At 55.5% G+C, this 21924-nt stretch overlaps 2 protein-coding genes across 2 annotated transcripts in view; both read left to right on the top strand.

Moving 5' to 3' along the window:
• Positions 1-1216, top strand: part of VOLCADRAFT_91035 (uncharacterized protein) — a gene marked incomplete at both ends in the record, with an annotated part of 9808 nt that extends 8592 nt beyond the window's left edge. Inside the window, 3 exons of the mRNA XM_002950494.1 lie at positions 133-191; positions 536-595; positions 1016-1216. Of these exons, the coding sequence (XP_002950540.1) occupies positions 133-191; positions 536-595; positions 1016-1216 (320 nt within the window). The remainder of the gene's footprint in view (positions 1-132; positions 192-535; positions 596-1015) is intronic.
• Positions 1217-8707: 7491 nt separating this feature from the next.
• On the top strand, positions 8708-19615 carry VOLCADRAFT_117615 (uncharacterized protein; the record flags this gene model as incomplete). The annotated part of the gene is made up of 14 exons (XM_002950495.1): positions 8708-8867; positions 9228-9445; positions 9993-11305; positions 11789-11895; positions 12336-14012; positions 14288-14517; positions 14920-15223; positions 15926-16227; positions 16709-16786; positions 17468-17575; positions 17720-17861; positions 18209-18420; positions 19151-19226; positions 19344-19615. The coding sequence occupies 14 exons, from the start codon at positions 8708-8710 to the stop codon at positions 19613-19615; spliced, it is 5199 nt and encodes a 1732-aa protein (XP_002950541.1).
• Between the last annotated feature and the right edge of the window lie 2309 nt (positions 19616-21924).

Below are 21924 nucleotides of genomic sequence, written 5' to 3' on the forward strand. Positions count from 1 at the left end.
CCGCCACCCCCGAGCACCAGAGCTGCGGCGAGACGGCGATTGCCTTGGACCTGGAGGCCGACGACGTGGATGTTGCCCCCGCCGCCGCCGCCGCCGCCGCCGCTGCCGCCGCCTCCGGCGGCACCGCGGCAGCCACCGCCGCCGCCGCCAACTACGGCGGGGAGGTCGTCATCCGCGGCCCCGGATACAATGTGAGCGGGAGCGGGCCCAAGAACCCCTGGTACCCGATATCAAAAAGCGTGTTGTTTTACTTCGCTCAAAACCGACGCGGAGATCTTCCTTCTTCCCTGAAAGCCTACAGGGCCAATCTATACGCTCCAAACTTTTGAATACTTGTCGTAACGAAGACCTGTAAATCTGAAATTGTACGGTGTTCGTTCTATTCCGCAGTCGTAGAATTCTAATGGAAAGCCGTCCTTGTTGCAAGAAGACATTTTTTTTTCTTGAAAACATTTTTTTGTTTTTGTCACAAAACTTGATTTTGTTTCTTGTCCTGTTTCTTGCCCTCTTTCGCCGCGGCCCCCGGGGACCGCAGGTCCTCCGCTGCAGTGATCCCCCCGGCTTTGAGGTGTTTTGCCTGGTGGCTGGGTACCTGGTAAGGAAGCCGTAAACGGAGGAGGAATCAGGCGCTTATTGTTATGATTTTCAAAAGTCATGTGAGATACAAGATGAAAGGAAAAAATGAGACAGAAGTCTGACGTTGCATACCCTGTTCGATTCCCGTGCAGAGCAAAGGGTCTCTGCTGGACAACAAAACCTTTTAATCCTTGAATAAATCCAATAGAGATCCGAAACTATCCTTAGCGCTGACGCCTCTCCCAACAGTGTCGCTTCACGGCAGGTTGTCAAGACATTTTAGCGTCACGTTCATTTTACCGTCTTTCCTACTTGTCTTAGTTGATATCAGTATGAATATGAGTCTGCCGTACGCACGTGTTTTGTCGATGCTACAGTCGTATGACGCGACAAGCATATGTGACTCGCCCTCCCCGCCCTCGCCACCACTGTTCGACAGCTCGAGGAGGTTTCCGTACGAGCATACGACTACGGCAAGGTCATCATTCAAGCGCAGCCGCGAAACTCCGAGCGTGCGGCCTTGTGGGGAATATCACCGCTGCGTCATGTCGTACAACTGCCGGGTGCCGTACACGCAGAGAGCGCCCAGGCCCTCATGACTTTACACGGCCAATTGTACGTCAGAATAAATGCTCAATAATAAGACAGGCAAAGATACGGCACGTCGGTTGCGATATCGAAAGTAATAATGAAATGTGAAAGGGGGACGTCAGTAAAGCCAAGAAGTGAAGGTACTTGGGGCCCAGCTCCGGGCAACCCACCCAGCTCCGGGCGGATCAACAGCATTGTCTGATGCAATGTCAGGAGGTTTCTGCCCACCCCGATATGTATTTGTGTATGTGCATTTGTATGTATATGTGTACGTGTGTGAAGATCTGTCGAAGCCAGCCGCGGGTGAGCGTGAGGTAGTGAAAGTGGCCTCGGGGGATATCCTCGCTTAGCCATGTCCTGTCAATCCACAGAGCTTTCATAGCTAGCAGAGCGGGAGGGCAGGAGGGCAGGAGGAGGGCAGGAGGGCAGGAGGGCAGGAGGGCAGGAGGAGGGCAGGAGGGCAGGAGGGCAGGAGGGCAGGAGGAGGGCAGGAGGGCAGGAGGGCAGGAGGGCAGGAGGGCAGGAGGAGGGCAGGAGGGCAGGAGGGCAGGAGGAGGGCAGGAGGGCAGGAGGGCAGGAGGAGGGCAGGAGGGCAGGAGGGCAGGAGGGCAGGAGGAGGGCAGGAGGGCAGAATGCTGAGATGGTTCGTCGCAGTTGGCAAGGAGCATCGGGAGATGAATGCGCCGTCACCAGCAACAGCAGGGGTAGCAACAACAGTGAAACCGGCGCTGCATTACTTCGCCGTGCACTTCATGTTTGTGTGGTCCGGGTGCGGGCTAGGTAGGGGCCCTACTAAACCCTAAAACCCTAAAACCCTAAAACCCTAAAACCCTACAGTAGGATCCATGGTCCATGTAATAAGGAGCGTGAGAAGCGGAGGATATCTGGGCCCTGTGTCGACGGGGTCCTGCTACCTACTCCGTCAGCGGTACAACACAGCCAAATCAATAAAATGGCCGTATACCTGTGGGCATGTAGGACTCCGGGCTTTTTGAACTCCTTTTTGGACTCGGAATCCAGAATTAACGAAAACTGCTGCATATCATTCAGAGATGGAAAGGAAACAAACTGGGATTTCCTTTTTGGTAATGGTGAGTGAATATAGCGGGAATACAGCCATCCTTGAAAATCCTCCCTTGGAGAATTGAAATCTTAGAAGAACCTTCAAGGGCTGGTGGAACTCTGTTATGAGCATTCCGTTACTTACTGAATGACGTAGTATACTTATTACTACTACTTGTAACGCATAGGCGGAACAACTCCTGCCGTACTATCGTACAGTCGTACCCAATCAGGGGTATATCCTTCCTCCGGTTACTTCCGTCTAGGCGGACATTTGGTTGTCAGTCAAAAACCAACTAGCTGTTATACAATCTGTTATAAACGTTTCCGCTTTATTAATACTCGCATTTCATCCTACTCCTCGTTACAAACTCGACCATAACAATAACTGCTGCTTCACTTTATGAACCTGATATGTACTACCTGTGTGCACGTGGGCACCGCCCCACGATATCCATTTGGCGCGCGCCATATCGCGGGGAAGTGTGATGTGGGTCCCATATGGGTTCAAAGGAGTTCACCTTCGTACGTACGTTGCCCTGGCCAACACACCATGACAGCATCAGCACCCGGTAGTCGCTCGGTAGGTCGACCCCCACTGCGGCCACAGACAGCAAAACACACAGGGTGTGGGTGTGGGTGTGGGTGTGGGTGTGGGTGTGGGTGTGGGTGTGGGTGTGGGTAGGGGTCAGCGCGTTTGGGCTAGTGTCCGTTTTGGTACTGTGTGTAGTGTAATGGCATCAGTTTGCCTTCGGGTTGAAGTTGTGCGCAGTGTGCTGATTGTGTATAGTTGCTCGGTTTCTGTGTTTTTGTACTGAGGGCTTTTAGTCGTTGCTCTTGGTATTATTGGGTGCCTACATGTATCGCCGGTTACTTAGTCCGGACGAGGTACGAGTCGTGCGCCACTTTTAGGCCGGTTTTCAATGCGGGGAAGGTTTTTGCCTTGTCTCCGGTTTCCCTCTTCCCTTCCCCTCGTTCGCCTGGTACCGATTTCGTTAAGGGGTTCGGAGAGGCTTTGGCCGTTTAGTGCTTTCCCTTCGCACCACGGACGGTGCTCATTCCGAAAAAGGGGGATATGTAATTTTTCGAAGTTAGTTGGCGAACTTACGGGACTCGTGTTAGGTCTTGTCTTAACTTCGGAGCTAGCGGAGCTAGGACTACGGCGTGTGATGTTGATGATCGCAAGCTTGACCATATGTGTAACGCCGCTAAGGCGGCCCTTGGCTCACCGGGCCAACGGTCATCGTCCCAAGCAGGCATAGCTATTAACATTGAAAGCCTAAGTTGATTTAGAAAATCCCGATTCTCTTGGCTTACGCCAGTCTCTCGGCAAGTAAAGTCAGCTTACGCTTCCCAATTGTTTAGGAGCGGTCCGGTTCCTTTTCACAACTTGCCGCCTATACAAACGTTATAACACAGGAGGTGCGGTTTAGACATAAGGGCTTCGCCTGTTTAGAGATGTACCGAGCCCTAAACTGCAATTGTGATGAAGGCTTAACCGAGCGTAGCTTATCAAATATATAACATGGCTTCATTTGTGCGTCCTCTCAATCATGCTTGCGTCATGATTTACTCGCCATATATATGGCAGTGGTGAAGGTAAAATTGTATGACAAATTCGTCTCATAAGAACCATGGAAAAGGCAAGCGCGGTAAGAAAAACATTATGCTCGCCGGATTGAGCCGAAGAATCACCATCCACGCGGATATAATTTGTGAATGATCGACATGAAGAATGCGGCCCATGGACGGGCCCTCCCGGGCGCCACGGCCAGCAACAGACGAAAAAGGCTTGCACTCCATGTCTGAATTAATGAATTCGAAACAGTTCTTCCAATTGCTTTGACAAAGCCTTCGCAAAAGATTGAACCTGGCAATGACTGAAGATCGTAAATACGTTTTGAGATGGTCATACCTATTATCTGATACCTATTTTCAGTACGATAACTACATTTTGCTAAGTGCTGCTGTGTATCTGGCCAAGGCCTTTTCCAGTACGACTGAAAAGATTACGCGCAGCCTCTCACCAATGCCGTAATGGCCAAGAGAATTCACACCAAGAACCTCGTTTTTTGCAAGTTCAAGTGAAGATGTTACAACAATATCAAAAATGGACAAGTAGGGTGTCGGCTTCCTTGAAGCCATGAAAAAGGCGGTGCCCACACTGAATCCGTACATCCAGGTTGATTAGCTGCACGGACGGCAAATCCTGATGGGGAGTTCACCTCCCAACCCCCAACCCTCCCCCACATCATCCATTGAAAACATCCTCAGTCGGGGGAAAAGGGAGGAAGAAAGCCCAGCGCGAAAAGGAGCAATTGCTACTGCTTGCATTTGAACACGTACCTACCCCTTTCCCTTCCTTACACTCACTCAGATGACTTCCTTATGGGGGAGGGGAGAGTCCCACCCTGCTGCGGTCGGCAACGCAAGCACTGTAGCCCATAACCTCCCACGACCTCCTTGACCCTCAGTTAGCAGGGAGGGAGGCGATTGAATCGCGCGATGGGGTCGGATGCACAGCGGGCTGCGGCAATTGCGAAGGGTCGCGATGTGGGCGCACATGGGCCACGGAAAGTGCATTTAATTAATCAAGCGTTCCTTAGTAGACCACCTTCCGGGTGTGTTATTCATTTCAAAGTGCCGCCGGGTGGCGAAGGTGGGCGCCCCACAGCAGTCAGCAGACAGAATTATGTAGCTCATGTTTCCCAAGGAAGGAAAATCTAGAGTGTCGTTGGGGAAATGTTATCATGTTTATAAATTATGGTGGTAGTAGTAGTAGTACTAATCGTAAAAATAATAATAGGGGAAATAATAAATAACATATTTTTTAATTCAGGCCTTCCTTAATTCAGGCTGGCTATAGTACGCCTGAGTAGCCAGCCTGAATAGACCTGAATTAAGGAAGGCGTGCATGTATTACGGGGCGCCGGGGATGGACATGTTATGGATATGTTCCCCTCTGCCCTTTATGTGCACCTCCCTCCCGCCATCGTCTTCGGTGGTGAGATGGCTGTTCGTACTGTAAACGGCATTGGCCGCCGCCGCCGCCACCACAGCAGCAGCAGCAGCAGCAGCGGTGATAATTCTGCGCTGGCTGGCAAAAACGACATTCGCAGCTCCCTTGTGAAGGCTTGCATGTGTGCGGAGGAGGACGAGGAGGCGGAGGAGGAACAGCAGGAGGAGGAGGAGCGAGGTCAGGGCCACCGGGAAGGGCGTGACTTCGAGGTGGAAGCGGAGGCGGCGGATTCACCGATGGCCGCGAGGGGAGTATCGGCATCCACGGCGATATTTGCATGCTGCGTTGACGGCAAGCTTGCAGCTGCCTCTTCAGCGGCTATAAAGTACGGCCACATGCAGATGGTGCGCCGCCGCAGCCGCCGCAGCCGCCAGGGCGGAAGCAGCCGTGGAAGTTGCAACCGCGGCTTGTGAGGTCGATGCACGTGTTGTGCAACTATGCCCATGTTTGATTCCTGTTGCGGCACTTTAGTCGGTGACTTGTGACTGTGTCGGCTATGTGAATCAGCCGGCGAGCAGCAACAGGGTTTATCGGGAACCCGCGTCTGGGACGGCTCATGAGCAGGGGGCTCACGATGCTGGCCGGGCTGCTGGCTGCCGATACAAGTCCACGGTTCAAGGTTTTTCCAAAAGCAGGTTCCGTACAAGTGCGGTGGCGAGATATCCATAAGAGCCCGTTGGTCCATAAGCCCATGGGTCGGTCTGGGTCGGTCTGACTCGGTCTGGGTCGGTCTGACTCGGTCTGTGTCGGTGTGGGTCGGTGTGGGTCGGTGTGGGTCGGTGTGGTTCGGTGTGGTTCGGCTTAGCCGGTCTCTTGTGGGTCAGTGGCTCGGTGGGTCAAGGTTGAGTACCGTACATACCCATTGCAGTTTATTCATCCAGCCCCATCCCCTCGAGACCTCTCACTTTTTGACTTTTTCTCCTCCCCCTGTAGCTAGGGTATGTGCGGCCATGCGGGCATTACAAAAACATGATATGTAGCCAAACGAGCGCTACTGCGCACATGGACGACATGGGACTGAGACGACAAGGGAAAAACGTGTGTGAGAGAGACGGACGTCATTGGTCAACCGCAAAACAAGCGGCTGCAGGAAGAGTGTGAACCTGTAAATGCTTTGTGGAGTTCAGTCACCTCTTAAGTTCCAAGTATGTCATTCGAGGGGGATTAGGAGGTTGTGCGGTTGTGATCGAAAAAGTCACCGGATCCGTTCGGGTTCACCAATTACAACGGTTCTATGCGGCTTATATAGCACAGTGGCAGCAGCAGCAGCAGCAGCAGCGCGCGCGGTAACATTTTAGATCCAGGAGGGAGGGTATTTCATAAGGGCTGTTGTTTGCTGCAATGTACGGAAATGTAGTACGGGTGCCAGCCTCTGCGGAACCGACCCATTCCCAGCGCATCCTAGACTTATAGCGAAGGTGTTCGTGCCTATTATTTGTGCGTCATGCAATGCAACATGCACGAGAGTATTTGCGTCGCATTTCGGCCGCAATGGCACCCTGGAACCCAAGGATACGCCAATGGATGGGCGTATGTATGTATGTATGTATGTATGTATCTCGGTCGAAAAACGCAAATGTGACACCAAGGGGTGAAGGAAACCCCGCCGTCTGCCTTGTAATTCTTGTAATACAAAGTGTAGGCCTGTTTCGTTTCCTTCGTTTCTTAGTTTATCAGTTTACTTTGAAATATATTTATTTTGACTGTCTGGTGTCATGACGGGTGAAACTTTCGTACAGGGGCACCGAACAGTTTAGCGGCTAGCTAAGCTCTTGAGGTTGACCGCAGGCTCAGGTGCCATGCGGGGTCTTTTTTCCCGCACCTTGATTGGGCTGACCATTCCTTTTCTAGGCAGTAGAAGTGGAAAGAGCTAAACCCGAGGTGATCGGCAGAGGAAAGGACGATTCGCAGCTGGATGGGGAAAAGTGGTTCGATGCCTTGGCAGGTAGTTTTTCGCTGTGATGCGGTTGGCATTTGGGCAACAGGTGGGAATGGTCTGGTAATAGGTCGTCCGCCGGTTACGCGAGGGACTGGGCAAACTGGTGCAAAGACATCGTGTCGTGTCGGGCTTTCTTACGTGATGTACTGTTTCCACCTAGCTTTGGAAGGGTTTGCGGCGCCATTTCTCTGCGCCGGTTGGGTTTTACAGAGCCATTAGGATAGGTAATCTCAAATTTTACCCTCTGAATACATGATAGCTGTACAATTTATACGCTATAATGGGGCCATGGTCAAAGTTCTCGCGAACAGAAAGACTTTGGTCCGGAACCCCAAGGTGTACTGAAGGTTGGGCGGTTGACAAGAAACACCGGAACTGGAGCATCCTCGGAGCTACGAGCTCGGCCATGAGATCGGCCACTAGCTTGGCCATGAGCTCGTTCTGCCCGTTGCCATGTCAACAGAAGAATGTGCTGGCCTGGGCTTTAACATTTGCTGGGCAATTTCATGACAGGCTTCTGAAACTAATAGGTTATATTCCCTCTTCTACGTCTCAGCGCGTGCACGTGCGCCTGAAGAATGCCGGTCTCTACTGTTTACGTGAGGCACGCGCGTAGGGAGAAGACGGCGCGTTCCTATAGTGTGTTGTGTGTCAATATCGCGCGTCAACAACACCTTTCCAGTAGAGAATCCACACACAAAAACATCGTAGCATGACACGAACTGCAAGGAACTGATGTTGCCGTATATAACGGTCTTCCCCGGTGTGTCCTCATTGAGTATCGTTCCAAACACTTGGCCTATAGAATCTGAATAATCTTGCATGTAGCCATGGGCACAGCTGAGTAGCGAAGGATTATGTTAACAGCGATTACGTACTTCTATTTGTAAGCGGTGTACACACGCCATCCTAACGCGAACACGCAATTGAGCTATATGGAGTATGGGTATAGGCTTGACATCTTATTTGGGCTTCAACATGAGTGTTCTCCTAAATCTTAAGCTGACAAGAATATGTTTTTTGAGGACCTGCAGCTGAACCTTTTTCACGATGCAACAGTTTGCTACCATGAAAATATAAACTTTACGTGGTGGATTTCCCCCTCTAATCGACCGTCGAGGTGAGGTAACCATTTACTTGGACCTTTTACTCCTCGTCGGACGCGCACAGCTTGATGACTGTGCTGACCAAGGCAGGAAAAGACATACCAATTGCGATAATTTATTTTTGTAAACCTGACAAGGCTATATCTTGCGTCATGAATTCGGCGCTTGTAGTGCTTTGTCACATTACCCGTTCCTGACAAAGAATGCGTTCTTTGCGTCACGATCCCCTTGTCAGGTTTTGAAGCCTCTACTGGTATGGCGCCCTCGGGCGCCGGGCTCTATCCTGTGGGCTGCTTGCTCCTTTGGTTGCTTGCAGTCCCGCGTTGGGCTCGCGCCGAAGCCAACGTGACTGCACCAGCCGATACTGGGTGCATCAGTATAGACAATGATATTGCAGAAGCAATCAATTCCTCAATGTCGCAGCCGAACGTCACCCTGGGACCCGGCTGCCACATCCTCACGCACAACTTTGCATGCACGCCAATCCAAAACTCGTTGGTCATAACCGGCGCTGGAGCAAACGCTAGCAGCTGGGACACGGACTTCGGCTTGTACCAGTTTTCTGTGGAGCCTGGTGAGCATTGCTGACCGGGGGGAAGCTGGTGTCCGCGGCTCCCTGGGCCTCCCTGGGCCTCTGTCTACATCGCTCTCTCTACACGAACCTGCTGCCTTGGGGGGTAACTCCACAATCCCCGTTTCCCCGCATTCCACACGTTCTTCTGTCCCACTGTGCGTCCCACTGCCACGGCTCACCTCTCCTTTACCCCTCCCCGCCACATTGCACATCCAGATCATATACCACATCATATACCACATCATATACCACATCATATCCGTCCTCCCCCCCGTTGCCCTGCCCTTTACGGCCCGTGTGGAATTCATTCCTGACGCCTGGAGCCTTGCAACCCCTGGCCCCCGGTCCCCTCTCCAACAGGAGTGGTGGTTACTCTCAAGGACTTGGTTTTGGAGCGTGCGCTGGTGTTCACAGCCGTAGACACGGACCTACAACCCATTGCCAGAGATGCCGAGCTGGCACTGCAGCCATCCATATTCCACATGCGGCAAGGGAGCCGCTTGGTGCTGCAGAATGTCACTGTGCAGACGCGGTGCTCCACGCTGACTTACTATTGGAATCGGGTGCCCGGGTTTCAGGTAAGGTTGATAATAAAAATACTCGCACACCCCGCCCAGGTAGAGACACCAGAAGGGGCTTTTGTACAACGTTTGGTTTTGAGAACGGTATTTTCCGCGTTTTTTTCTGATCTGGGTTTCGGAGCCATCAGCCCCTGGGAGGATGCGTGACCCAGGTCCCGCGTTGGTGGACAACCCAGATGGGTTTCGGAGAGCCAACGACAGGTTCTTGTGGATGATCAGGCGGATCGCAGCATCGTGCCCCTCCGGAAAAGAGCTCTAGCCGCAGCGGTGCGCGTTGGTCTGCTTTCGGACTGGATGCGTAGGCATGGAAAGTCATCCATCCATCCATCCATTCCTCTCTCCTGGCTTGGTGTGCCTGCCAATGCGCAGTGGGGTTTCCTATCTTTCATTGCATTTCACCCCCGGGGTGGGGGAGGACTGCGAGTCGCGGGCTTTTCCACACCGCCCCTATTGAAGACATGCGTCCCGTAACACGTCCTCCTGTTGTTGCTGCTCCTGTTGCTGCTGCTGCTGCTATTGCTTCTGTGCTTCCTTTGCCCCGCAGCATTCTTCAGCTCAACTCATGCCGCCGTTGATGTTCGCTAACGCCACCCATGGCGCTGTGACGTTGCACAACGTCTCAGTCCGGTGCGACCAGGGCCTGGAACCCTCTGGTCCTGTGGAGCTCTTCGTGCACACCGCCCCAATGCTACGGGCTTTCATGGCCGCTGCCAGCGCGCTCTCCATTAGCACCACAATCAACATCATGGAGAATCTGACGCTGCCGTATGTGCCGTGGCCGCCAAGCAATGCGGAACCTGCGGATCAGCGGGATGGGTTGGCGACGGCGGACACGTTCATCGTCGGCAGGGAGCCAGGCGCGGAATTAGGCAAGATTACTTATGTAGACGCCAACTTCACGGCTGCGTGGCTAACGGTGCAGAGCCCCGCGCGTCTGACGCTGCGACGGCTCTTGCTCACACGGCTTTACACGACGGTCGTGACACCCGGAGGCGGCAAGGGATTGTTGGCGGGTGCGCTGCCGCTTCCGATGGTTCAGGTCACTGGCACGCCCGCGCAGCCGTCAAGGTATTTCGAGGATGTAACGCTTGTCGTACCGCAGTACGAAGTTACGGAAATGACGTACTGGTGCATCATGATCAATGTGGGCACTCCGGAGGTTAAAGGTGTTGCGGATTTTCTTCGACCGTACGTTTGGCCCACCGAGTTTGACGTGTTGGGTTCAACACAGCTGTACTTGAAACGCTTGAGGACCGCATCCAGTATGTTCACCCGGGTGATGCTTACGAGCCAACCTCCCGCCGGCGTCCCATTCGAAGACTCGGAGCCGCCGGCAACCGTTGCGTCGTACCAGCATGTCCAACCGCCGTTGTACATCGTCACCAAGGGCAATGACTGGGCGGATGCAGTGGCACCTGTTCTTCCGCAGGATACGGGGTCAACGGCAGGTGGCTTGGCGGCGGCGGCGTCGTACGACGCCGCCAGCGGCGGCAGCAGCAGCAGCAGCTCGCCTTCTTTACCAGTGCTGGTGCTTGTGAACGGCACGGTGACGTTAACTCCGTCGGACGTGCAGGTGTCACGGTACGGCGGCGGTGCCCGTGTCGTACGGCGCAGCGTAGTGGTGGCGTCGATGCGACAGGGGTGCGGCGGCGGGGGCGGCACAGATGCCGCCGCCTGTCCGCCTGCAGTTCTGGACTTGGCTGGTATCACGGATGCCATGCGGCTGTCGGGTCTCACCACCACCGTGGTTTTCATGGGTGTCACATTGCGCAATGTCTCCTCCGCGTTGATTGAACAGACGCTGGGTGCGAAGAACGCGGACCTGGGCTCCATTGGAGGCTTTTTCATCTTCAACAGGTTTGAGCGGGATTCGAACGGGGGATTGGTGGCCCTGGGCGATGGGTTGTGTTGTTTCGTGTTCCCGTCGTGTGTGTACGCGGTGCCGTCCATCTCCATCCTGTGCCTTCTTGCCATTCCTCGATTTATACCTCAAAACGGCGCAGGAAAAACAATTTAGCGGAATAAGCAGAAAGACGTTTCTTACGTTCCTTGCGAATACATACGTACTTGTGACGGACATTTCCTTCAGAGCAGAGAACGCGTAAAAATACGTAAAGAGAGTAAATGGAAATGGGAAGTGTTGCATCTTGAATGGATGGCCTGTACTTCTTGTTGATGGGGTGTTACACTGTGGGCGGCTCGTCCCCTCTTGTTGTTGTTGTTGTTGTTGTTGTTGCTGTTACAGCGGTGGGCTACCCAGCTTCTATGTCTGGGAGCAAAGAAGCCAAGAGCCAAAGGGCACATCGCCTGACGCTGCCGCTACTTGTGTTGTGTGCGCAGGTCAACGGTACGGCTGTCCTTTGAGTCCGTCACAGTGGAGCTGAAAGCGAGTGCCTTTGCCATCCTGCTCAGAGTCGCAAAACAGAATCCGCTTGGCGGCAGCACCGGTGCGGGGGCGCTGGTTTTTGCGAGGGGAGGGGAGGGGAGAAAATCTTCTGCAAGGATTTGCATTTGGATTTGCATTGTTCTTCCTCCGCCATCCCATTTTTTACACGCGCCCTCACCCCAGCTTGCCATGCCACGGGAGTGGAGTATCGCGGCTGCAGCCGTGCACGCGCACGGTCACCTCGTCTTTGTCTCTAATTCCTATGACCCATCGCCTGCAAAGCTCCTTTGCACTTCTGGGCGGTATCCACGCGCCCATTATGGTGGATTTACGAAAGGAAAATCACCATAAATGGATAAATTTTAGATAATAATACTACAATAATAATAAAAATAAATAACAAAAAATAAAAGTTTATTCGTACTTGTTGAATTCGTACGATGAATGATGTCTCAATGCACTGTCCAACTTCGGGTCTTTAATAAAATATACGAAATGCAGGTGACCTCGTCGTGATAGACGCCACTGACAGCCTCATACAGCTGGCGAGCTTCCAATTCGGGGGAGTGCGCGGGAGCTTTGTGAACTTCACGAATGCGGGCGGCCGCGCTCCAGGACCGACCGCGCTCGTACAGTCCGCCGCCCCCGGAGGCGGCGGCGGTAGCGCCGCAAGTGGTGCCGTACCAGTTATAGTGGGCGCCGTCGTCGGGGGCAGCTGCGCGCTGCTTTTGGCTGCAGGCGTCGTGACGTGGCTCGCGCGGGCCCGGCGGCGGCGAGCTGAGTCGGGCGATTTGCCTTCGGCGGGGGAGGGCAGCGCAGATGGCAAGCACGGCGATTCTCGTACTGCTAGCAAGTCGGCGGCAGCCGACGTGTCCTTAGAAGGCAGCGGGGCGAGTACTTGCAACGTGTACGGCAGCACTCATCATGTACGGACAGGAGAGGGGAACGGGAGCGGCGGCGGAGCCACCGCTGCCGCTGCAGCCGCAGTGGCGCATGCCGCGGCCGTGGCGGCGGAGGAAGAAGCGTCTGCCGTTCGGCCGGGCCCTTGCAGCCATAGCAAAGCCTGCGAGGAGGGGAGTCCGCAATGTACGACTTGTACGGCTAGCGACCTTAACAGCAGTGAAACGACGACGACGCCGCTGATGGGAGTGATGTCGCAGTTGGCGCCGGCGTTGCCAGTGCCGCCGTTGCCGCTGGCTATGGGTGGCACTTCTGCGCAGATGCAGCGCCACGTCTTCTCCGTGTCTCGATCGGAGTCTGCAGGGGAGGTGGCAGCGGGAAGAGCTAGCATGGATATCAGTATCGTAAGAGGCGACGACGGAAGCGCCTGCTCTACGTCAGCGAGCGGCGTCGGACGGCGCCTTCTCTTAGATGCACCCGGAAGCGGCGAAGTCGCGGCAGGGGCGATTGCGGCGGCGGGTGCAGTCACCACGCGATGTGGCTCCAGGCTGCTGCCCAACCTGTTAGACTCGGCACCGGAGGCAAGCGGCCGCGGTAGCATTGGCAGCGGTGGCGGCGGAAGCGGCGCCTCGGCGCGCCGAATAATCTGGACGCCGTCGGGCGGGAGATCGCACTTGTACGGCATGGGGGAGGCAGGACGGTCGGCGTCGGGGTTGCGAGTACGAGCAGCGCTAGGTCGGTCGCCGTCAAGGCCGGCGCGTTCCGTCACCAGCAGCAGTGCCAGCGGGCCGTCCGCTACACTGCCGGCGCCTCAGCCCGCCATGCTTGTGGCGCCGCCGTCGCCGAGTACGACAGCGCCGCCGTCGATTGCAACGGCCCCGGTGGCTTCGGGCAGCTCGACGCGGTACCACGCCCACAGTCACTACTTACGGTCGCAACAGGGTAATGCGGTCCAGCGGCGGGAGGGCTCGACACCGACGCTTGTCGGCGGCGGCGGCAGCGTCGTCGGTGTGTCGGGTTGCGGGGAGCCTGGCGCCGGCGAAGGTACGGCATCGCACTCGACGCAGCTCATGGCGACTGGCGGGACGCTTGACCCGCTGCTGGGTCAAACCTTGGACGCGGAATGTGTCTCGCCTGGGCTCTCAATGTCGATCTCGAAGGTTCCGGAGCCGGCAAGTGAGGTACAGCGACTGATTCAGGAGCTGACCATGCACGGCACGGATCAGCTGGTTATTTTGGAGCCGATAGGCCAAGGCGGTTACGGCATGGTGTACAGAGGTACGGCATTGGATCCGTACGACAATAATTTTACGCAGGGACAGTGCTTTTGGAATGAATGAAAATCTGTGTGCGCCAGCTTTTCGGGCGAATAAACTGAAAGGTACTTTTCTAAATACCTTACTATCTGGGACTTGCACTAGTACTAACCTGGTGCGAAAGGCCAAATTTGTGAGGACTTGTATCGCATGGGGTTGCGCACGCCGGCTTTTCATCTTGGGCTCACATCCGTGCTGTGTGTGTTTTCCTTTTCCGTACACCACCCCACCACCAAGCATGGGCCACATTTCCTCATCACGGCTCAGAGATCGTCAAAACCACTTTGCCGTACATTTGCACAGGCGTCTGGCGCAATCTGGACGTGGCCGTGAAGACGATCTTGTTCCAGAACCGAGCCCACATGACCCAGCCGCAGCTTTGTTGCCCGCTACCCACGTGCAATCCCAGCACCGGCCAAACGGTGCAAACGTCGGTCATCCAGGAAGCGGAGGAGGGCGGTCAAAAGGTTGGTGTCGATATATGGGCTCCGGTTTGTGGCATCGCTTTGTGCACGTGTCCTTTCCGCCGCCCCGCAAAAAAGCCGTTGCCGCCCCGTTTGCCGCCTCCGCAAAGCGCCTCCGCGGTTGGTGTCTGTCCTTACACATCCAAAACGCTTTGACGTCCACCATTTCGATGTCAATATGTCAACATGGCTCCGGAGTCCTCGTTTCCACCAGACGTGTGCGGCCCCACCAGCGCAGCCCTTTTTGTACTCATTCCTCCTCCACCTCCCCCTCCTAGCTCGCCCGCGCCTCTTCCCTTCCCCACCATGCCCTGGCCTTCCTTAGTCCAATCCCGGAGTATCCGTGTCTATATCCGGTATCTGCTTCACTCGTTTTCCGTGGTTCGTCTTGCCCACCTCCCTTAGGCGTGCTTCTGCTCACAGCCCGGGAGTATCCACCTCATCCCCTCGCACACGTCCCCCCCGACGGCGCCCATGGCGCCCACGAGCGGCGCCTCGGCGGCGAACTGGGCGGGGACGCCGGCGGCGACCGGAACAGCCGCCGGGCTCGGGCTCGGGCTCGGGGCTGCAGCCGCTGGTGGCGGTGGTGGCGGTGGTGGTAGGGATGTTCACGCTAGCGGAGGTGGAGGCGGAGGCAGCACTCATAATTGGACAGTTGCCAGTCAGCAGGCGGCCAACAGCGGCAGCCTGCCTAGTGTGAGCGTGGCGGGTGAGTGAGTGCAAGACACCTCCATATTCCGCTGCATAGCATGGTGTGAATTGTTTTATATGTTTACACACAATATGTAAAGCGAGGCGCCGCGCCGCCGCCGCCGCCGCCGCCGCCGGCCCCCGTTTTGTTGTCATCAGAGTCATGCAGGGAGCCCGGGCAATCAAAATTTGGCTCATGTTGGTTTCGGAGCCCTCGTCGGTGTCGGTGTGTGTGTGTTCGTGTTTCTTCCGGGATCCGGGGACGGGCAGGCGACTAACGTCTAACCGCCTCCCAACGGCCTCATGGTTTTAGGATCTTCTAAGTTTCCATGGCGGCTTTTATGCTGCCGTGGCACGTTGAGTAGTACCAAGGCTTTAAACACGGGGGTGCTTTCGGGTATATCGGACATGCGGGTGAACACTAGGCATCGTCCCCCGTATCTTTGGGTACGCTGATCATGCTTCGCATTTGCATGGCAAGAATCGCAGAATAAGGTTCGCAGGTTGCTGCTCGACTCCTCCAGTTGCGCTCGCATCCATCATCTTCCCTCAGTGGAATCTGTTAACTGTTAACGAGTCCTAGTCCTAGTCCTAGTCCTAGTCCTCGGCATGTACATGAAAAGCTCAGAGCAGCGCCCACATACCCACGTGCGCGCGTGCGCGCGTGCTCTCCTCCACCCTCCACTCCCCTCCACTCCCCTCCACCCACGGACGTATGCAGGAGGAACAGGAGGCCCCCTTGGCGTGGCGTCGCAGCAGCGCGCCGTGTTGGAGGCCGCCGTGAGCTGCTCCGTCACCCACCCGAATGTGGTCGCCACGTACCACTATGACATCACGCCCGTACGACCATCGGGAGTGGTGTGCTCGGGGGGGCTGCTGGTAAGCGACGGGAGCTATCTGCGGGCTGCAGCAGCAGCAGCGGCGGCGGCGGCGGCGGCGGGGGGCGGCGGCGGCGGCCCCGCGGGTCTTCTTGGCGGACCCGGTCCGGCCGCGGTCAGCGACTGGAAACTCTACTTGGTGCAGGTGGGGTGGTGGTGGTGGTCTAGGAGCTTGGAGATGTCTCTATATTGTTTATGTGGACTATAATATAGTCCACATAAACAATATTGGACAATACTTGGTGGGTGATGTAGATTTAGTTGGCGATGTGCCGTGGTCCTGTGTTGTGTAGTGCAGCAGACGGTGCGTTTCCCGTCGCACAGCAGACGAGGAAACGTTTTGTATTTCTTCCTTCTGCTGTTTATCTGCTCTGTGTGTGTGTGTGTGTGAAGGGAGGGAGAGAGGAAAAATGCGGGGGGCCCATGTGAGTTGGTTTCGTGGGTACAGCAGCACTCTGAGACGTGTCTTCTAGCTTCCTTCCTTTCTTCGTCCTTCGTCCTTCGTCCTTCGTCCTCCATTCATTCGTCCTCCATTCATTCATTCGTCCATCCATCCACCTCTCTCCTGCTGGCGCTCCGCCGCGCTCCTGCCGCCAACCCCCGCCCGCGGGGCCCCCCCCCCCCAGGAGTTCTGTGACGCGGGATCGCTTGCCAACGCATTGGACGCACGAGCCTTCCACGACCCGGCTGGGATGCCTAACCTGGTGCGTATGTATGTATGTATGTATGTATGTTGTTTGTTTCGTTGTTCGTTTGGATGCATGCATGCATGCATGCGTGCGTGGATGCCCGTAAGTGCGAGGGCTTTTTACGGTTAGCCAACTTTGGGGCAGTTTTTTTCAAAAAATGCAGTGGCCTCGCGGGCAGTGGCCGTTGCACAGCCGCCATCTCACCCGCAAGTAGTAAACAGCCGCAATAGTGCAGATATATATATATATATATATATATATATTATATATATATTATATATATATATATATTATATATATATATATATATTATATACCTCTAGTTTTTCCCCTTTGTGGAGTCTATATATATATATAATATATATATATATATACCTCTAGTTTTTCCCCTTTGTGGAGTCTAGGGGCTGCGGAGGAGTTAAGAGGAGTTTCCCTGCACGCATCTGGTTCGCTCCTTTCCATTCTCCATTTCTTCCTGTCCATGGTTTTGCCTAGTGCCTCCTCGTATTTACCCGCACACATGTACTCACACATACATACACATACATACACATACATACACATACATACACATACATACACATACATACACATACATACACATACTCACACATACATACACATACATACACATACATACACACACACGCGCAACGCAGCACAACACAACACAACAAAACTCTTCGCCCCTCGCAGGCCCTTACCCTGTGCGCGCTGGCGGACATTGCCCGCGGCATGGCGCACATACATTCGCGAAGCATCGTACACGGCGACCTCAACCCCACCAACATTTTGCTGCGTTCGGTGAGCAGCAGTAACGGGGGCATCGTGCCCATGTGGAACCGCGTGGCGCTGGCGGGCGGCGGCGGCGCCGGCGGTGGCGGCGGCGGCAGCGGTGGCGGCAGCGGTAGTACGACACCCGGCGGGTCCATTAGCGCCGCCGCGCAGCTGCGTCACGAGCTCGGCGTGACGTTGGTGGCCAAGGTGGCGGATTTCGGGCTGTGCGGGATGTTAGCACCGGGCAAGCGCCACGTCAGCAATGCGTTGCGTGGGACACCGTTCTACACGGCGCCAGAGACGGTGGCGACTGGTGGGTTACTGTACGTGTACGTGTAGTGTACGTCGTGTGTGGGCGTGGGCGTGGGCACCACCACCGCCGGCGCTGCGTGGCAGGCAGGCACGCTCTTTAGTGAACTAGGGCGCGGGGAGGGGTGGGATGGGGGAGGGTGCAGTGCCGGGGAACGTTGCCACGTGCCTCTGCCACTTCTGTCCAGTCTGTGTGGCCTTGCAAGTTCGCCATCGGCGACCCAATTAGCCTCTCATCCCAAAGCTCCTTTCCAGGCGTTTCCAGACCTTTTGTTTTTTCCCTTGTCCGGGCAAAATAAAATGAGAATTGACGCTTTGTTCGACCCCGGGTTCGAACCCTTGCACACGCAGGCACCATGACCCTGGCCTCGGACGTGTATTCCTTTGGCGTCATCGCCTGGGAGGTCTACACGGGCCGGCCGCCCTTCCAGCACGTACCTGACCTGGGGTTCGTGCGGGACGAGAGCTTTCCGCGCCTGCCGCCGCACGTGCCCGCCACGTTTGCCAACATGGCGCTTGCGTGCGTGAACTCGGACCCGGTCGCTCGACCCACTTTTGATCAGGTGCGTGTGAACGTATGTATGTATATAAACATATGTGTGTATGTATATGTATGTATATAAACATTATATAGACGCATGTTTTCAATAAACCTCCATTTGTGTGTAACTGTGCTTTGTCTGCGGAAGCGGAAGGGGTCAGGGTGTGGGCCGTGTGTGTGTGTGTGTGTGTGTGTGTGTGTGTGTGTGTGTGTGTGTGTGTGTTGGGCGGCGGGTTGGGGTTGGTGTCGAGGGGTTCGGTACTGGGTATACGGCGGCACAGGGGGAGAGTTCGGTCGCCCCTGAAACTGCTATCTGAAACTGCAATTTCTACACTGCTTAGGAATTTATCGAGAAGCCCTCCAATGATTTAATTAACTGAATACCGGTGAGCACCTGGGGTTTGCCGCCTGCTGGCACTGGTGTGGCCTTTGTTGGCGGTTGGCGGTTGGCATAGGGGGGTGGTTAGAGGGACCGGGGGTCCGCCCTGGCCAGGGGGAGCCTCCCTCCTTCCGCCCCTCCCCTTCCTTCCTCTCTTTCCTTGGCAGCAGCTTCACTCGTTTTCGTGGTTCGTCTTTCCCCCCCTCCTGCCTTCCACCGCACCCCGGTAGTGGTCCTTTCTGCATCCGTCGCCACCTCGCCATCCCTACCTAAAACGTAGGGAGTCCCCCTGCCCTAAGCCCCTCCCCCCCATTTCTCTCTCTTCCGCTGCCACACTGCTCCTTCCCGTCCCTGCTGCGCCATGTCGATCCAGATCCTTGACCGCCTCATGACTCTTCAGTCCAAACTCGCCGTCAGCCTCCAGCAGCGGCTGACACGCTTGATGGCCGGTGGCGGGTCCCTTTTCGGGTGCGCCGCGTCACCGCTCGGACCTGGCACCGCCTCGTCAACCTCCCACGGCGCGGCCACGCCCGCAACCACCACAACCGTCACAACCACCACCGCAGGTCCCGGCGCCCAGTGTGTCTCCATGCCACCGGAGTCAATGTACTGCGGCGCCGGCAACCCGGGGTTGGGGGTAACGGGAATAGGCCGGGGAATTTTGGGAGCGGCGACTGCGGGTCCCTCGGCGGGGGGGAGAGGGGGAGGATCGGACAGTCTGGGGCTTTCGGGAGCTGTCGGCGATGTGCCGAATTTTCCGTTGTCGACGCCCTGCGTGCTGTCGGCTGCCGCGTCGCAGGCTGTAGCAGCTGCCGGTGGCTCTGGGGGTGGACGGTGATTGGCGGGGGGGGATTGGGGCCTGACAGCCCTGCGGTGTACGTCCTGTGTTTTTTTTCCATGAACTGGGCCCCCGCGATGTACGTCTGCGATGTACGTCTGTTTGTATGTATGTACGTGCGTGCGTGCGTGCGCGTGTGTGTATGTCTGTTGCTGTGTATGTGCTCGATTATGATAACGAGTATGAGAGGGTGAAGAGGATGATGACAGGATAAGCTTCAAGGTAACGGAAAGAGGGTGGGTGAGGCGGATGGGGAGGAGAAAGAGGAGGAGGGGAGGGCAGAGAGAGAAATATATCTTGTGCTGTGCGGTGCGGTGCGGTGCGGTGCGGTGGAGGTGAGAGGGAGAGAGGGTGTGTGTTGTTGAAGGTATTTATTGAAGGATTCCCCGGGCTTGTGGCAGTGCGTGTGGGTGCCTGGGAACGCATGTGCACTCTTCGTCCGCAGACAGCCTGTCCTGCTACCGTACGGCGATAGAGGAAAGAAAGAGAGATCAGTGACGAATGCGAGTGATGATGGGATTTGTAACTGGAGGGGCAGTTGAGGTGGCGCACTTGAAAACGACTTTTGCGCAATAACACGTAGTACACGTAACGTGGACGACGCTTACGTACGCAGTATTGTACGGTGTCGTACGATTATATACATCAATTTACTGAGTTGTCATGGCTGCGGGTGTGTGGGGGGACGTGTGTACGGCGGTCGGTTTATGGTTACAACACCACGAGGACGTCGTGTGCATACGTGTACGACCGTTGTCGTACAAACCTTCCGTGTACGGCAGGAGGGTCTGTTGTCGCATTGTCAAATGCGGGAGGACAAGTATATCGAATGATGAAACGCGGATGCGTTGTGTCTTAAAAAAGTGTTGTGTTCAAGAAAGAGTTGGCGGAGAGGTCGATGATGATGATGAAGGTGCTGGCTGCCTAGATACACTGTGATGTCATCTTTTCGGGTAGTGGTAGCGGTACTGGTACTGGTACTGGTACTGGTACTGGTACTGGTACTGGTACTGGTACTGGTACTGGTACTGGTACTGGTACTGGTACTGGTACTGGTGGTGGTGGTGGTGGTGGTGGTGGTGATGTCCCTCCAGCCGGACGTGGCGGAAAGGAAATGAGAGAACGATGATGATGACGCACGACGCGCGTGCCGATAGTAAGTAGCTACGGTACTTCTGACGCCCCGGTACTTGGTGCCACAAAAAAGGGGAGACCACCGCCTCCCCGTTCCTCTCCGGCCCTCGTAGCGGCTTTATGCGCATCTTCAGACAAAAGGTGCTGCAGTAACGGGAAATAAAGACTCTGTCGGGGGGTCCCATATCGCCGCCAGTGCATATTCAAGCACGAGAGGTGAAATTGAGGCCACCTATAAGACACAGCAGTAGCAGTAGCAGCAATAGCAGTAACAACAGTAGCAACAGTAGCAGTAACAACAGTAGCAGTAGTAACATGAGGAGGCGGAGGATGGAGAGGGGGAGGTTGCCAGTCCCCAGCCGTCATGGAAGCCGCTGCGGGGGCGCTTGTGGCGCTGCGTCTCGCGGTTTGCTGCGCGCTTGGTAGTGAGTGGAGCCGTCGTCGTTAGGAAGGAGGAAGAAGAGGGGGGCGAGTGTGTTTGTGTCCGCACTGTCCTCTCACGGACACATCAGGATACCAATTGTTTGGGGCGGCATACCCCGGAATGTGTGTATGTATGTGTGTGTGTGTGTATGTGTGCTGGGGGTGGAGGGTGGGGGTGGGGGGCGCTCTCCGTTCTCAGAGCGTCTGCGGCGCTCTGTGCACCTCTGTGACCAACAACTGTGAGTGTATTGCTCTGTGTGTGTGTGCCTGTCTGTCCGTCTGTCTGTCCGTTTGCTGAGCTGGGATTTCTCCTCTTCTCCTTTTTCGCTTTGTCTCGTATTCTCTGACCCTTTCGGGCAATGGTCCATATTTTTGTCTCTTATGTTCTTTTTTCTGTCCGTCTGTCTGTGCTCGTGTCGTGTGTGTGTGTGTGTGTGTGTGTGCGAAGGGGGGGCGGAATGTGTTTTGCGCGCTTGTCGGGTCGCATGTCGGCTTTGGACTCCCTGCGGGTGGTGCGTTGTGTTGTAAAACCCCGCGACTTCTTTCAGGACGGAGGTAGCAAGCGCAAATGCATGTCTACATACATACATACATACATACATATGTACATACATACATGTGGGTATGTGTGGCCGTGGTGGTGGTGAAAGCGGCGGCGGCTGTCTACAGCGGGGGGCACATCAGGCAGATGGTCACAAGTCCTTTCCCCTCCCCCCCCTCGACCACACCACACACACACACACACACACACC

The sequence above is a fragment of the Volvox carteri genome (genome assembly GCF_000143455.1).
Source record: "Volvox carteri f. nagariensis unplaced genomic scaffold VOLCAscaffold_19, whole genome shotgun sequence".
In the NCBI taxonomy this organism is placed as follows: Eukaryota; Viridiplantae; Chlorophyta; class Chlorophyceae; order Chlamydomonadales; family Volvocaceae; genus Volvox; species Volvox carteri.